Below are 17,093 nucleotides of genomic sequence, written 5' to 3'. Positions count from 1 at the left end.
CACTGCAAATGCTCTTAATGGCAGCACACGTCATATGTTGTGAATGATCTTAATCTCAGTGTGCAACGTGCGTTGTAGATGTCTTATGACTTTCAACAACTTGTAGTTGTACAGTGTGCGATGTGCGCTGCGAATAATATAATTACGCATTGTGAAAAGTCAAATTTATTATAGTGGGTGGAGATGACACGCTGGGTAGATGACTCTGTGGTTGACTGGAAGAAGACTCTGGGATGGAGAAGAAATGACACCTAGCACTCCTCCGCGGTGCTCCTTCTTACGCACACTGCAAAGAGAGTAAAGAGAAACGTTAGAGTGAGAACAGGGAAGGGGTCCCTGGTGTAGGCACTATGACACTCAAGTCAGTACGGTGACCGAGAGAAAAGTGGAGAAGAAAGTGAATAGTAGATGAGTGCATGCAATTGTAATTCATGAGGACGTTTTTTGCATACCTGACCAACGGAGAGAACCTATTTTATGTTGCATCTTATAACCTCTGCAATAATTAGGCTACAAGGAATATTTGTTGTTAGAATATGTCATATAATGGTAGATATATAGCCGGGAGGATCTGCAGTCATCCTCTGAGGAACCTTCCGTTATATGTATATGGACGGTCCTTTATAACCTTCGCAGTAAATGAAGCGGCTGAGAATGTTTGTTGTCAAGTGCTGGAAGATATATAGCCACGCTCATAGGAAGGTTTCATTGTAGGCATAATAGAATATTCCCTGACAAGTAGCTATTATGTTCTATTAGGTTGTTGTAATTTTTTGACAATGCTATCCCCTGAAGATAATCTGACCAACCTAATAGCCGACCAGTTATATAATGGGAGACTGACAATAGAAATGGTGAACTAAGTCCTTTAAGTCCAACTAGCTCTTAAATCGACCAACCATATGCTAAGAGTTATCTTAATGCTGAAAGATAAGGAACTATGTCTTGTAAACCTTATCGACCCTTGGGCCAACCGACCATATGCGGAGAGTTGGCATACTGCTGAGAGTGGATGCCCTATAAACCCGACTGACCCTTGGGCCAACCGGGCATATGCTGAAAGTTATATTGTAGAAGGACCGATCATTACGGGAGATGACCAGGTTTATTCTGTGTATCTTAGCACTGAGGTATGGAGCGTTGAGGCCCTTAAGTCCGACCACCAGCTCCGTACTGAATGCCTTAGCATTGAGGAGTGAGGAGTCGAGTCTCAGTGAGAGCGACTTGGTCATCTGTTTATACTCTGATCCATTGCTATCTCACCCTGGCCTTGATCGTCACCTCACCTTGACTTTGACCGTCATCTCACTTTGACCTTGATAGCCACCTCACTTGACTTTGACTTCCACCTCAGTAAGATTGTATATAATAAATCTAGTATGATTCTCCATGATCTAGCATCCGTAAAAACTTCATGTAACAAGCTTCCCTTTATATAGGTTGATCGTCGATAATTGTATTTCAACCCATAGTTGCAAATGTTATTTCCAATTACTGCATCCAAAAAGAGGGCCGAGGAGACATAGAGCTACTCTACCATGAAGATATTGTTGCTTTTATTGTCTTGAACAAATCCACAAGAGAAGAATATCTCAAAAAAAATATATTTCAAAGACTAAATGATCATTTGATTAGATATTTGATACAACATGTTGGGAGTGGTCTTAAAGGTAATATGGGGTCGATAGTTAAGATGAGATGATAGTCAAAGTCAAAGCAATATGACAGTAAAAGTCAAATTAAAGGTGAACGTATCCAGATGAACCACCTCTTAGGAGCAATGCCCTTAGTATAAATCCGGACGCACCTAAACCCAACCGAAGCCACGAGGCACAACTCCTCATATCGTATGGGCTATCTTATGGCCATAACTCCCAATATAAACCTGGATGGCCCTAGAGTTAGCCGGATCTATGGGACTCAGTATCCCACTCAGTACTCTTTACTCTTTATATGAGCAAAACTCCCAACATAAACCTGAGCGGCCCTAAAGTTAGTCAAATTTATAGGACTCAGTGCTCCACTTAGCACTTTTCACTCTTCATATGAGCAAAACTCTCAGCATAAATCCAGGAGGCCCTAGAGTTGGCTGGATATATAGGACTTAACTCCTCACTTCCTAGAGGCAGGACTCCCAACCTATAGCCGGTCATATCTATAGGGCTTAGCTCTCCACTTCTTAGTATTTCTTATAAACAAGGCTCTCAACATATACCCACTGATCCGGTGATAAGGACGGGGGATCCTCGTCAGCAAGGGGTCAACGGCACGTGGAGGTCAAAGGTCAAGATAGTCAGCCCGAAGACTGGCCGACCGGACGAAGCAAGCCTACCGACAGGGTCCTGCAGGCCGACCGTCCGGGAGTTCTCCGAACCGAATGGAGTACAACCTGACTAGGGGTCGGGTTTCTGATGCTCACGATAAAAAGGTTCAAGGGTCGAGCGGGCTCACCGTTCGGCCGGTGCCCAAGGCAACACAGGCAGGAGCAGTCTTAGCCGAGCATATGACCGGTGCAGGAGTGAGATGCTTGCCGAGCGGCCTATCCGCTCGGCCCTGGAATAGACAAGGAGCGCAAGAGGACAAAGGAGACGGGGTAACATCATCCTCGAGACGCCTGCCGCCGACAAGCAGCAGAGTTGACGACCGAGCCATACACAGAATCGTACAGTGGAAGCTTCCACCGTCGCATCCGGGATATGCTCGGACGATTGCGGAATGGTGCCAGAAGCACTTTTCTGACACAAGCTTGTTAAGGTATGTTTGGGGAAGCGTGCACGTGAAGGGAAATGTGCCCCGCGCTTCTCCGGGGTCCTATATAAAGACCCCAGACGTCGACGAAGGTATGCGCAACTATTTACTATAGTCACGTTACTCTGCCTCGTTCGTTGCCTGACTTGAGCGTCGGAGGGCCGTCGCCGGGGAACCCCTCCCGGCTCGGCTTCTTTGCAGGATCGTCGGAGAGCTACACCACCATTCGAAGACAGCGGAGCGTGCCACGTCCCCAGCGTCCGTCGACTCAGCGCTCGGACAGGATCACCCACCCAACCCTAGATTCAGTCAGGTCTCCTCTTGGAGACAATATTGTCAGAGAATTATAACAAACTTATCAGAAAATAACAACTATTCGTTAGAGATTATTCTATTATTCTAGCATATACATGCAATGAAACATTCCTCTACTCAAAGGACGGCTAATATACATCTTCCATCACCCAACATATTCTAATACCAGACATTCTATGTTGTCTTATTATTACAAAGGTTATGAGAGATTGTATAAAAAGAGGGCCCTCTTTGTTGGCTAAGTACACGGATACACTTACATAAACATTTACACTACATCACTATTGTTGATCTTTTTTTATTTTTTCACCGGTGCTACTATTCTGACTTGAGCATTAGAGTGTTTGCGCCAATGACCCCTCCTTGATTTAGTAACTAACATTTTCTCCTCCTAATTCCTGTTTTTATTGCGCAGTTTAATTCTTCTTATATTTTTCTCAATTTCATATTCGCATCAACTCATATCATATGATATAATCGATATTTCATTCGTCATATGTGACTATATAAAATATAAGATTAGTGAACATTTTAGCTTGCATCTAGTGAGATAATATTCATATATACATTGAGGTGGTATATGAGATATATAAGATTATTAAAAAATATTTTTTAAAATTTAGCGGTCACTTCGAAACCATGTCTTTGCCTGAATTGTCCCTCCAAAAAACAAAATCATAGTTTTTTTTAGTCAACTATAAAATTCTGAAAGGACAGATAATAAAACATATCAAGATTATGTCGAACAAATTCTATGCCCAAAAAAAAAAAGGCGAAATCTAAATTCAGCCCAACAACTGGCGGATTCCTTCCTGAAGGCCATTTTTCGGTTTCTTCTCCCATTTAAGTCCGCTTTCTCCCGTTTCACTACTCTGTCAGCTCTTGATCTGAGCCCTAGCCAACTTGTAGAGATAACACAACGATCCGCCTCCCTCACCCTCTCCCCTGTTGGCTTCTTACCTCCGGCCATTATGGCCACCCGCCGCTTGCTGTCCTCCCTCATCCGCTCCTCCGTCCGCCGCCCCCTTCCCATCAGATCCCCCTCCCCAACATGCCCCACCCCTACGGCTGTCCCTCGCCCCTCACCGGCTGGCTACCTCCTGTCCCGCGTAGCTGAGTACGCCACCGCAGCTGCGGTTTCCGAGACCCCCTCTCCGCCCCCTGTCAAGACTGCAGTCGGGCTAAGTGGCAAAATCACGGACGAATTCACAGGCGCCGGCGCGATCGGGCAGGTATGTCAGGTGATCGGCGCCGTCGTCGATGTCAGGTTTGACGAGGGGCTTCCTCCGATCCTGACGGCGCTGGAGGTGCTCGATAACCAGATCCGTCTGGTTCTAGAGGTCGCCCAGCATCTGGGGGAGAACATGGTGCGGACGATCGCTATGGACGGTACCGAGGGGCTTGTCCGTGGTCAGAGAGTCTTCAACACCGGATCTCCCATCACGGTATGTGTGACCGATGCCAATGGGATTACCTCCTAATTGATATAATAACAAAGACCAAGAGTAAATTGCTCGATGAACGGATCAATTTTTTTGGGGAAAGTTGTGCTTTATTACCTCAGAGTTTACAAGATAATCCAAGAGTTTTCTAGATTATTCAAGTTAAAAGTTTAAATTGTGTCGCCTTTATGATTAATGCGGCGGAAATCTGCCACTGATGAAGGATGCTGAGGTGAACGTCGATGATGTGGAAGCAGCTGGTGATGTTGCGGCCGAAAAAATTTCCTTCGTGTAGTTCTCTGTGCATGGTATTGTCGTGTGATATAAAGTGTTTTAACACAATCTGATGGCTTTTCTTAAGTGTATTGCTGGTTGTTGAATGTTATACTTGCTGGAAAATTTCTTTTGATTGCTCTTATGGAGCATTGCAAAGCAAAGCTAATGAATGATTTATCAATGTGCCTTTCATAATCTGATGCAATTTTGTTGGCATTAACTTGTTTGTGTTCGGTTCAACTATTAGGTTCCTGTTGGCAGAGCCACTCTAGGACGCATTATAAATGTTATTGGAGAACCAATCGATGAGAGGGGTGACATAAGTAAGATTGCTTGGTTTCTGTCGATCTCTCTTTCTGTTATTTAATGTTCAATATTATTTTTTTATTCAATTGTCTCTGATAAACAGAGACCAATCATTTCCTTCCCATCCATCGTGAAGCACCTGCTTTTGTTGAACAGGCAACTGAACAACAGATCCTTGTGACTGGAATTAAGGTGCTTGTTTATGCTCTTCTCTACTCATTTCTATTGTATATATTTCTTTGTTATTCTTGAAGATCAAATTATATTATATTTGTAAATATATATTTATGCAAACAATGGTGTATGCCTTCTGAGATCAATAGGTCGTAGATCTTCTAGCACCATATCAGAGAGGTGGAAAGATTGGACTTTTTGGTGGGGCTGGTGTGGGGAAAACTGTACTTATCATGGAACTGATCAACAATGTTGCAAAGGCCCATGGTTAGTACTTGTTGGAGGCCATTGAGTTAAATCTCATAGTGTTTTTGTCTTTAATATTTAATATTTGGTCTGTAGGTGGTTTTTCTGTCTTTGCTGGTGTTGGTGAGCGTACTCGTGAGGGTAATGATCTGTACAGGGAAATGATTGAGAGTGGTGTCATCAAGCTGGGAGATAAACAGGTATGTTTCAGGAGTTTCTTCATGCTCTATTTATTAATTTTCTTTTGCATCTTTTTATTCCTCACTCTTTGTTGTTTTAATCTGTTCTATAGAATGAGAGCAAGTGTGCTCTTGTATATGGTCAAATGAATGAGCCTCCCGGTGCTCGTGCACGAGTTGGTTTAACTGGGCTGACTGTTGCTGAGCACTTCCGTGATGCTGAAGGACAGGATGTGCTTCTCTTTATTGACAATATTTTCAGGTTCACGCAAGTAAGTCTATATTTTACTGCGTGACAATATTTTCTGACTCAGCTTTCTAGAAAAAATAATAGTCTATAGGAAACTGTGATTAATTCTGTGTTGTGCTGTTTAATGAAGCTGCTTGTTGGTAGAATAGGTTTTTATGTGTCTTCCAATCTCGTAGGCAAATTCTGAAGTGTCTGCCTTGCTTGGTCGTATACCATCTGCTGTCGGTTATCAACCAACACTTGCTACTGATCTTGGAGGACTCCAAGAGCGTATTACGACGACAAAGAAGGGTTCCATCACCTCAGTGCAAGCTATTTATGTGCCTGCTGATGACTTGACTGATCCTGCTCCAGCAACTACTTTTGCTCATCTTGATGCAACAACTGTGCTGTCAAGACAGGTTTGCTCCATATAGGTTTCAGTTATGTTTCTTGGGTTCTAAATTAAGGAGACATTAGACAATACTAATTAACATACTTTTGTTACTGATTAGATTTCCGAGCTTGGCATCTACCCTGCTGTTGATCCTCTTGACTCCACATCAAGAATGCTCTCTCCGCATGTGTTGGGAGAAGAACACTACAACACTGCTAGAGGCGTCCAAAAGGTTCTCCAAAACTATAAGAATCTGCAAGATATTATTGCTATCCTTGGAATGGATGAGCTCAGTGAAGATGATAAGTTGACTGTTGCTCGAGCTCGAAAGATCCAGCGGTTCTTGAGTCAGCCTTTCCATGTTGCTGAAGTTTTTACCGGTGCACCTGGAAAATACGTTGAATTGAAAGAAAGTGTGAACAGCTTCCAGGTCCGTTAATTCCCAACCTTATCATAAAATTTGAAATCTTGTGCTGTCTCGTTTAGCCTCACTTTAACAACATTTGATGAAAAAAAATATATAGTTATGCCTTGCCTCATATGTTTGTGTTTCTTCACATGTCTTGTCCCACACAAAAGGTTGGGAGTTTGGGAATGAGTTACAAAATTTTTACTTCTTTGCCTGCCCTGTTTGATTCTCTTTGCTAGGAGAATGGGAAATTAAATCCTTGTTCTGCTCTGCCCTATGGCCATCCATAGGCAGAGTTATTATTCTTTTGCCAATTTCCTGCCACCTGGTTGAATTAGAGTGTTTGAAAAGAAATTAAAAATTTGTTTTAGGGTAAAGTTCATTTGGTACCCCTAAAAGTTGCTTGGTTTGTCATATTCCCGTGAAACATAGTACTTAGAGATTGTTGCACTATATATATACGGCAATTTATCAAAAGGCGCACGTAGAAATCTAAATTTACCAAAAGGCGTACACTACTTTGGTATTTATCAAAGAGCGCACTTTTTTAAATATATTTTCTATTTTACCCTCCTGATAATTTTGACTTTTTTTACTGTTTTTCTTTTCTTCACTATATTTCTCTCTCTTCTTTGTCGGCAGAAGATAGGAATAGCATTAGTCAATTTTTAATCACATTTTAATACATTTGAAGAACCCAAAATAAATAATGGACACCATATTTGGACTCCTTGCAATTTTAGAAATCCACAGGAACTGAAATGGGTGCAATCGGAGCTTTCTAGGTCGATAAGTGGGTTTCGATCAAAATCCACTGATGGACCTAGAGAGCTCCGATTGCACTCATTTCGCCTATTGATTTCAAAATCGCAGGAGTTCAAATACGTGTACATTATTTATTTCGCTTTTAGATGTTAACAAACAAAATCAAAGAATCGATATAAAACCACGTTGGGCTGACATGGAATCATATCAGCCCGAACGCGATATCATTCCATATCGACCCGTTGGGCCCGATTTGAGTCCATATCAGGGTCCAATGTGAGTTTTTGCACGATTCTTTAATTTTGCTTGTTAACATATATAAAAGCCAAAATAAATAATGTATCATTTGAACTCCTTGTAATTTTAGAAATCCATGATAGCGAAATGGTGCGATCTCAGGCTCCAGCGTGGTTTTAATCAAACCCACCGATCGACCTGTAAAGCCCGATCGACTCATTTCGCTTCGTGATTTCTAAAATTACAAGAGTCCAAATACGTCCTAATTATTTCTTACATTCTTGGACGAATCATGCAACAGGTTCTAAATTTCTTTTTTTTTTTTTTTTTTTTTAGGGCTCGAGAAGAGATATACCTCCTTAAATAACCTGGATTATTTTGGTTCCATCTATTACTTAAATATATTTGTTCCCCCACGGGAGATATCAGGCCTAGTAATAACAAAAAATAAAAAAATAAAAAAAAAAGAAATAAAGAGAGATTTAGGATTTTTAAAACCTCTGGTCCACTACTAGGAGTGCCAAAAATAATAATGGACATCATATTTTAATTCCTTGCAATTTTAGAAATTCATAGAAACTGAAATGGGTGCAATCAGAGCTTTCTAGGTCGATCAGTGGCTTTCGGTCAAAACCCACTGATGGACCTAGAGAGCTCTGATTGCACCCATTTCAGTTTCTATGGATTTTTAAAATTGCAAGGAGTTCAAATATGGTGTCCATTATTTATTTTGGCTTTTTATAGATGTTAACAGCAAAATTAAAGAATCGGCAAAAAAGCCCACATTGGGCCTAATATGGACTCAAATCAGGCCTAACGTGGGCCTGATATGGAATGATATCAGGCCCACGTTGGGCCTGATATGGAATTATATCAGGCCCAACTGATATGGAATGATATCAAGCCCAACGTGGGCTTTTATGCCGATTCTTTGATTTTGCTTGTTAACATCTATAAAAAGCCAAAATAAATAATGTACATCATATTTGAACTCCTTGCAATTTTAGAAATCCATAGAAACTGAAATGAGTGCAAGCGGAGCTCTCTAGGTCCATCAGTGGGTTTTGACCGAAACCCACTGATCGACCTAGAAAGCTCTGATTGCATTCATTTTAGTTCCTATGGATTTCTAAAATTGTAAGGAGTCCAAATATGGTGTCCATTATTTATTTTGACTTCTTCAAATGTATTAAAATGTGATTAAAAATTGACTAATGTTATTCCTATTTTCTACCGACAAGAAGAGAGAGAAATATAGTGAAGAAAAGAAAAATAGTAGAAAAAGTCAAATTATCAGGAAGGTAAAATAGGAAATACATTTAAAAAAGTGCATTCTTTGGTAAATACCATAGTAGTGTACGCCTTTTGGTAAATTTAGATTTTCACGTGCGCCATTTGGTAAATTGCCGATATATATATATACACATTTCATTTCTAGATGTGTGATTCAGATGAGTGATTTCTCACACGTTATATTTTCTTAAAACTTTAGGTGTTCTATGATCAGATAAAAAGTCTCGCCCTAATTTTAGCGCCACCCATGCGACTCTTAGACAATTTGTCCCACAGAGTTACTATGTAAGCCTAACTCACTAAAGACCTACAATAGAGAAGCTAAAGAGTTTGATCAGATAAAAAGTCTCGCCCTAATTTTAGCGCCACCCATGCGACTCTTAGACAATTTGTCCCACAGAGTTACTATGTAAGCCTAACTCACTAAAGACCTACAATAGAGAAGCTAAAGAGTTTGAGAGAGCTTAAAAGATTAATGAGAATTTATTATTCTTATTTATAGGCATCCTCCTCCTAAATAGTTGAGATCAATTTGATTCAATAGTGTGTACATTATTAGGCCATGAGATTAGGCCAAAGGGTATGTTATTGTTATTCGTGTTGTCTTGCTCTTCGCAGGGTGTTTTGGATGGAAAGTACGATGACCTTCCGGAGCAATCATTTTACATGGTTGGAGGCATTGAAGAAGTCATTGCAAAGGCCGAGAAGATTGCAAAGGAGTCTGCTGCATCATAAAAAAGTTTTATGTCGCCATTCAATAATTTTAGAAACGAAACAGTTGGCTTTGTTGAAGCGCCAGTTTCTTTCCTTTGTATCGCTGTTAATGCTGGCCGGGTTTTCATTTTTTCCTCCAGCATGAGACAGGATGGGCTGTAATTTTTTGCAAATAAGCAAGCCCAGGGATTCATTTCTCTGTTTCGTTTCTAGATATCTGCTTTTCAAACTGCTGTGTATTTCCGATTAACCATGGCCAATGGAATTTGTTTGCTTCCGAATTAATTTTAATTATATTTTATATTTTCATAAATAAAGTTTTAAAAATTATTTGTATGTTTATAGTTAATTTAAAACTTATTTTTAATCCAAACTTTTAAAGAATTTAAAAGTACTTATTTCTTTTGATATTTATTTTTAATTATCTTTTTCATTCTTATAAATAAACTTCTAAAAATTATTTTTATGTTTATATTATTTTGTTTTTTAACTAATTTTGAAGCAACAGCAGCAGCAGAACAATGAAAAGTTAAAATTTTAAAAAGCTTTTTTTTTTAATGTTTATAATTATTTTTTTATTTTTCTTTCGTTTTGTAACTAATGTATAATCCTAAAGTTATTTTTCTTGAAAGGAAGTAAAAATGAAGGAATGAAAAAGCTTTAAAATGGATACAAATAAGAGGAAGATTCTTCCTTTCATTTGCATCTTTACATCCCTCTACTTTTTATTAGTTTGCAAATCAAACCTAAACCTTTTTACTCATCCAATATTTATTACCTGAATGTAAGAGTTGTTCACTATTTTTTTTAATCACAAAATATTTATTCTGTTCGTTCAATCCATCCAATTCATTTCCCTAGTTTGAGTATTTATTACCCAAAATATACGAGTTGTTTGAGTCCATTCAATATTTTGTCCAGTACATTCAATCCACCTAATTTATTTGACTAGTTTAACCAATTTGACCTATTAATTCATCGAACCCAATAAGCCAATTTACCAACCTATTCCACTAATCTACTTGGCAAACTCAATTTGTTCATTAGTCCTCCACATTTGTATAATATGCCAAGCACAATATGCCATCTCAATTTGGCCATCCAATCCCATGCAACCCACAAGCCTTATCTATTTGTATGGTCTTTCTAATACCTAGAACACTTTCATTTTGTTAAGCTCATTCAGAACCAGTCACATGCTAAGCCTATGTGTACAATACCCAAGTACTTGAAAAGGTGTACTGGACTATATAATCATCATGTACACAATTTTCACTACATCTTTGACTCGAAGAGAGTTGCGCCATAATGTGACTGATATAGCAATTAATTACATATTCTTTGCATTTAAAAAAAATAAAACTTTGTGTTCTGTCTCCTAAACACATGGGATGGATTACCCCACCATTGAGTTTTATATATATTAGTTATATTGGTTTATAATCTATTGATTCAATTGATAACCCTGCTATATATGTAAGGAGGCAAACTCCTGGAACCTGTATCAAGCATAAACTAATAATTTAGCATGTCCAACACTTTGCAATCGTTCACATCTCTTATGGCCTTCTCTATTATTATTATTATTATTATTATTATTCCCTCATTCCCTAGTGTGCAGAGACATCAAAAGAGGACTGCATCACTTGCAGAGTGCAATTGCCCATTCTCCATTTGAGACTCCAGAACTCTATCTTGATGCACTTCCTGCATTTATAAACAGATTTGGGTAATACTCGAACTTGGAGAAAGAGATGAGATGGTTCCACCTTGAAAATGTTGCAAGTGAAAACAAGAGTTACCTGCTGTTGCCGCCTTTGGTAGAATGTGATAACTGCACTCAACATAATGCATAATGGTAATACAATGGCAATAATCTTTAGCAGCAACAGCTAAATTTTGATGGAAGAGCATGTCAGTATTAAGTATAGGGGAATGTTTTATTATATTATGAATAACAACAAATCCTTACTATGCAAGGTGGGATCCAATACTGCTCAATTCCACTTGTCATATAAAGGATAGACTGGTGAAGAATCAAACAGATCATGAACTAGAAAAAAAGGCATTTTATTTACGAGGACCATTCATGCTAGGAGTTCAAGTTTTAAATATGAGAAGATGAAACTCACTGTAGCAGCAACTACGCGACAATACATAATGCTCCGATCATGTGAAGTGACATAGTCGTTGTAGTTGGATCTAAGGTAAGCATTATCAGTTTGAGTTATTGCCATATACTGATGATTTTGGGTATCCTGCCTTGAAATCTCCCAGTTTCCTCTGAACATGTATGTTATGGCCATTCTAAGATCACTGGGATAGAATAACATTTCAAGCACCTTAATCAAAATGAACCAGAGGGAGTACCTGAAATTCATAGGACTAGTCCCGTAAAGAAACAACTTTGGAGGGGCAGTATATCCTGGTTTAAATTGCTGAATGACATAGTGCATCAAAATTAATGAGAGATGGTTCCCAATGATGTCAAGTGTTAAATAGGCAATACTTCCAAAAAGAAATTAACGATTACCTGCAGACATATCTCACATGTGGTGTCACCTTTCTCATTACACCATTTCTGCACACATTTGCGGTGAGCATACTGTAGAAGTAAAAGATATGAAAAGCATAAGTGAAACTCAAGTAAGAAGATAAGCTAATCAGGACATGGATCTCATAAAATTTTAGGTACAGCAAAGTCGGCATTGTAAAATAGCAACAAAGAGAAAATAACTTGAGGAATTGGCCATCCAATGTTTGTTGGTATTAATGTTTGGTTTTTTATGTTATATGCAACTTCAGAGTGAAGTCGAAGAGAATTTTACTTTTGACTAAGTAAGCAGTATCCAACAGTGAGTACGTTCGTTTCAACTAAACGAAAGCTGTTAAAGACTTCCCAGCAACTACTTCATCCTACATTTAATAGGGCCAACAGTTACACTATCCAAGCAACACTAGTGCCATTTTAACAAGATAATCACCACCATACAAACAGTGAAGATTTTGAGCCTGTGAGGAATTTTACCTTTTAATAGTAACAACCAAAAAGTCCTATAATGTCATACTTTTCCAACATGCAACCATTATCAAGTGAAAACATGAAATGTGTCATTGTGGTTGATGAAAAGAAAAAAAAAATCTTAGTTATTATATATTCACCAGAAACCCAACTCTGAAATTAACATGACCTAACGTAGAAATTTGTTGCACATGGCCCATATTTACTGTTGAAACTTTCATTAGGATCATTAAGTTGTTGTACATGCTGAACTTCCAACAATTACAAGTAGAAAGATTAAGTAGCATACATGGATAACAAGCAGCATTGTTTTCCATCAAGGAACATCTGAAAAGGGTTCAATCAGATATTCTGGATTTGATACAGTAAATCTCCTAGGGAAGACTTCCATTTTTTGACAAAGATTCTCACTTCTTACATGATACCTAGAAAACCAGATTTTGCTTGATTTCACTCAAGGCAACATTACTATGCTAATGCTACTCATCACCAACCATCTTTTTAGGCAGGAATCAAAACAAGTGAATTCAACCTCTCCGGCTTAAACCAATAACTTCATGAATAGGCAAACGCCCAGAAGCAAAATGTAAGCAAGTCCCGGGTTTGAGATTTAGGTTTCATGTTGGACGTCCTATTCATGATGGGTGTTGGTTGATACCAAAACACCTAAAAATTCTTGTCCCCTTTATGAAAGAAAAAGAACAGAAAGCTTTACCTTTAAGCTTCCGCGACAGGAACAGGGGATCTCCATGTTAGCGTCCTCATCCTCATCCTGGCAAATTCGACATTCAACCAATCTACCAGTCGACGTGCCATCCTCAACAAATTTCTTCTTAGGAGAAGAGTCAGTTTCTTCTTCCACAATTGACGAGGAAGCAATCTTTGTGGTTGACCCGTGGTTTATACTCTCGATAGCAGCTCCAAGGGTTGACTCGGTCAGCAAACGGTCCGCCAGCAGCGCAAAATGGTCTCCCATCACTTTATTTATAGTAAAACGGGAAGAAAGATCAAATTTAGATTGCAAAGAAAATTCCACACCAACGTATTCCATGGTAAAGTTGAACAAATTTACTTTTAAAACAATCAAAATTGTTATTCAATGCAAATCTCGCTCTGCAAAGAATTCAAAGAAAAAGCATTGAACAAAATGTACAAAAAGGGTAATTGAACAAAATATTATAAGCATCCGGAAAGAAAGGGGAACGCAGGCACTAGAGCCTTGTCGAGGATTTCTAAAACAAAAATAATAGAGAAGTCCTATAAATTGGAAGATTGAAAAACCCTAGGCGCAATCGAAAAACTTTCAGAAAGGCGGCGCCTTTGATCCAAAAACAGAGAAAAGCGACAACGGATCCAACAAGAACTTCTAGTTCAAGCTACGGGCCACATAGACATGAATGGAAAAATCAGAAGAATAATTCACTCGAAGAAAGCAGACTCACCAAAAGAGCAGAAAAAGACAAGCAAGAAACTGGAGCAGCAAGAAAAAAAGGTGGAAGGTTTTCTCCAAGGTCTCGCCTTTTAACTCAGGAGGCCAAAGAGAAGGAGAGGAGGAAAAGGAAGAAGTGGATTACGGAGCGTTTGGAATAAGGAAAGATATCGAAATTGGAGGGAGCGAGGAGGAGAGGACAGAGGCTTAAAGAAGCAAGAATGAAATGAAGATTTTATTCCGCGGGGGTCCTTTCTTCTATATCTAGTTTTCTTGTTATGATTTATGGAAAGCATTCAATTTCCTATTTGTTGACTTTTTTTCTATGTTTTTTTTTTTGTTTTTGTTTTTTATAACCGAGGAATTACGACCCCATTAATCCCTCTCTAAATTCAATGTCGAGGTATGTCCTAGGAGAGAATCGAACCGCGACAGACATTATGAAAATCTCGGTTATGTGGATAAAAATTAAAAGGATGTCCGTCCTCATTTTGGACTAATCAATTTTTAAAAATAATAAAATAGCATTTCAAATTATTTCTTATAAATTAAAATTATACCCTGAACTTAAAAAAGTAACAATGCTACAAATATAGTAACGGATCAATTTTGATACTAATTACTTATAATGTCTAAAAGAGTAATAAATTTGATTCACTTTAAATAATCAAATCAAGTGTTTTCTCATTAGCGGAAATAAATTATATTTTATTTTATTATTCCTAATAAGCCTTACTTTAATTGAAATATTTATTAATTGTTTAAATAATATCATTTTGTACTTATTCCTAGTTTTTTTTTTCTTTTTAATATTTTTTATTTTTTAATTTGTCTATCTTTGTATGTCCATACCTATGTCGGTACTAAGAAATTGAGACTATCGTGGCATCCATTTGAATCTTCACAAAAAAAAAGTTGGTTGCTATTCTAATTAGTCATATGCAGTTGAATTTGTAGTCATTTTTCAAACTCACAAAGTCGTCTATCCATCCAACCGATGTGGATGTCTTGATACTGATCCAAGTGGGAGTATGCTATTGAATGTTTAAGCTAATCAAGTCCAGTGTATTCAGAATCGAACAGGGAGTAGATAGATGAATTCATACATTGTTTTGATTCGTCTGATCTATCAGAATATTGAAAAAATAATAATTATAAGTTTCATTCAGTTTTATTGGCTACCTCCTCAATCAACTCAAATAGTGGTCTTTTGGTCCCCTCGGACGCTACGATAATTAAGACATAAAATATTATTATATGGTATTTTAGGATCGAAATTCAGTACGTTTGTGTATGTCTTCCTTCATACTTTAGCTACATGCACTAATGATTAGTAGTCATCCGTAATTTACCTCCTCCGTATTAGTTTAAAGACGAATTGACGGGGATGCTGAGATGAGGGAATTACCTTTTTGCCATATCAAATAGTAGCCTTTTGGCCCTCGGGTTATGATACAGTGGTAGAATATTCAGATTGTTAACCAAGCACCATCATCAACTATGGAGAACTTATAAGAATTTTTTCTTCAAATGAGATGCGCGACTAAAGGATGCTAGATTTTTGAACTCTCTGTTATGAGCGCTTCCCAATTTATCCTGATAGTCAAAATATATATATATATATATATATATATATATATATATATATATATATATATATTTCAACTTAAACAAGATAGAGACTCTAAAGGCATTGGGCCAAGTGTATATATATTTATATATATAAATTTCAACTTAAACAAGACAGGAGGCTCTAAAGGCATTGGGCCAAGTGGTTGGATGATGGAATCAACCTGCCCCATCTCTATCTCCACTCCATGACTCAACCCAATGGATTAAATACGGTTGAGTGTGGGTCACCATGAGATGTGGCCCAATTCAAACGTTTTGCGTTATGAGAACCTTCTAAGCACTGAGGATGGATACATTGAAGTGGACACCATCGAGTGCATCTTACCTTGTTGTATGTGAATCGAGCAGGTCAAGTTTATCCAGTCCAATAGGATTTTAATGTGGTCATTGTCAAAATATAGTCAGAAGCAAAGAACAATTTGGAAACATACTATTATATATATATAATGTTAGTTTTTCTTTAAAAAAAACTTTTTTATAAAAAAAAAACATATAATCAATCTGTTTTTGTGTTTTGGGGATCACAAGCATCACCTGATTTCAAATTTGTATATGAACACAGAAGTTTCCTTTACGAAGCAAAGATTTATTCAAAACCAAAATCCCGTGCTTGGTATCAGTATGGCATTCTACAATTTATTTTTCTGATAGAGAGAACGCCATTAAATCACAACATAATTCAAAGTCGATAAAAAGCGTGGCATGAATTGAAAAAATTAAAGCTAACTTTACTTTCAAACGGTTGAAAAAATTCTCTTTTTTTGTTTTTTTGCTTTAGTAAGAGTAAGGAGTGATTTACAATAATAAGTAGATAATTACGGAGCCAATCCTTCAAATAATTCCAGAACCTCTTTCCCAGAAAGCCTTGTCAATTGAAGCAGTATGCATCGCCCATTCTGCAGCATGTTCATTCTGCCGCAAATGAAAATAACGGTTGGGCATTCTTGGACGGGTTCAATGGACAATACCATGACAAAGACGAGTAGTGCCTTATTCCATGGAAGAATTGGATGAAGGGATTGGCAGCAGAGTCGGCAAGACGTGACATCTAAACCCATGAATTCTTGGAGAAAAAGAAAAATCCATGAAAGTCTGTTGGATGTGAAATTTTGTAGCCTAGCTAGTCTCTTCAATTGAGACTGATGAAGGCTTAGTGTGGAAATTTGAACAGCGGATTGGCGAATAAGTCAACTCGTTTGCCCATATTAACTCCACTATTGCTAGTAAAAGCTCATCTTTCTGCCAAAAATCAATGATAAGTGATCTTGATCCTCGGAGAA

The 17,093-nt window shown here is 38.1% G+C and overlaps 2 protein-coding genes across 3 annotated transcripts; one reads left to right on the top strand and one right to left on the bottom strand.

The window, feature by feature from the left end:
• Positions 1 to 3,874: 3,874 nt before the first annotated feature.
• On the top strand, positions 3,875 to 10,021 carry LOC122029534 (ATP synthase subunit beta, mitochondrial). Its single transcript, XM_042588562.1, has 9 exons — positions 3,875 to 4,508; positions 5,029 to 5,104; positions 5,191 to 5,279; positions 5,411 to 5,528; positions 5,604 to 5,707; positions 5,800 to 5,958; positions 6,113 to 6,337; positions 6,431 to 6,742; positions 9,635 to 10,021. Exons 1-9 carry the CDS (start codon positions 4,035 to 4,037, stop codon positions 9,749 to 9,751), a joined length of 1,674 nt encoding a protein of 557 aa, XP_042444496.1. The 5' UTR covers positions 3,875 to 4,034; the 3' UTR covers positions 9,752 to 10,021.
• Positions 10,022 to 11,177: 1,156 nt separating this feature from the next.
• On the bottom strand, positions 11,178 to 14,439 carry LOC122030560. 2 transcript variants are annotated; one of them, XM_042589769.1, is made up of 8 exons: positions 14,195 to 14,439; positions 13,468 to 13,730; positions 12,264 to 12,335; positions 12,101 to 12,168; positions 11,863 to 12,013; positions 11,703 to 11,756; positions 11,533 to 11,622; positions 11,178 to 11,437 (listed from the first exon to the last, which is right to left on the bottom strand). In XM_042589769.1, the coding sequence occupies exons 2-8, from the start codon at positions 13,726 to 13,728 to the stop codon at positions 11,357 to 11,359; spliced, it is 777 nt and encodes a 258-aa protein (XP_042445703.1). In that variant the 5' UTR covers positions 13,729 to 13,730; positions 14,195 to 14,439; the 3' UTR covers positions 11,178 to 11,356. The 2 variants fall into 2 exon arrangements, with proteins under 2 accessions (XP_042445703.1, XP_042445702.1); XM_042589768.1 differs by having other exon boundaries at positions 11,703 to 11,783; positions 14,195 to 14,438.
• Between the last annotated feature and the right edge of the window lie 2,654 nt (positions 14,440 to 17,093).

Source organism: Zingiber officinale, chromosome 10B (assembly GCF_018446385.1).
Source record: "Zingiber officinale cultivar Zhangliang chromosome 10B, Zo_v1.1, whole genome shotgun sequence".
Classification (NCBI taxonomy): Eukaryota; Viridiplantae; Streptophyta; class Magnoliopsida; order Zingiberales; family Zingiberaceae; genus Zingiber; species Zingiber officinale.
This window is presented reverse-complemented; position numbering and strand designations above follow the sequence as displayed.

Bases quoted from the DNA above. Each gene is read 5' to 3' on its own strand.
- LOC122029534 (XM_042588562.1), top strand. From the start codon at position 4,035: ATGGCCACCCGCCGCTTGCTGTCCTCCCTCATCCGCTCCTCCGTCCGC. The intron at 5,708-5,799 runs GTATGTTTCAGG...TCTGTTCTATAG, and splicing joins TCAAGCTGGGAGATAAACAG to AATGAGAGCAAGTGTGCTCT. The intron at 5,959-6,112 runs GTAAGTCTATAT...CCAATCTCGTAG, and splicing joins ATATTTTCAGGTTCACGCAA to GCAAATTCTGAAGTGTCTGC.
- LOC122030560 (XM_042589768.1), bottom strand. From the start codon at position 13,728: ATGGGAGACCATTTTGCGCTGCTGGCGGACCGTTTGCTGACCGAGTCA. The intron at 12,336-13,467 runs GTAAAGCTTTCT...TTACTTCTACAG, and splicing joins CCTGTCGCGGAAGCTTAAAG to TATGCTCACCGCAAATGTGT. The intron at 11,623-11,702 runs GTAAGGATTTGT...ATCAAAATTTAG, and splicing joins ATTGGATCCCACCTTGCATA to CTGTTGCTGCTAAAGATTAT.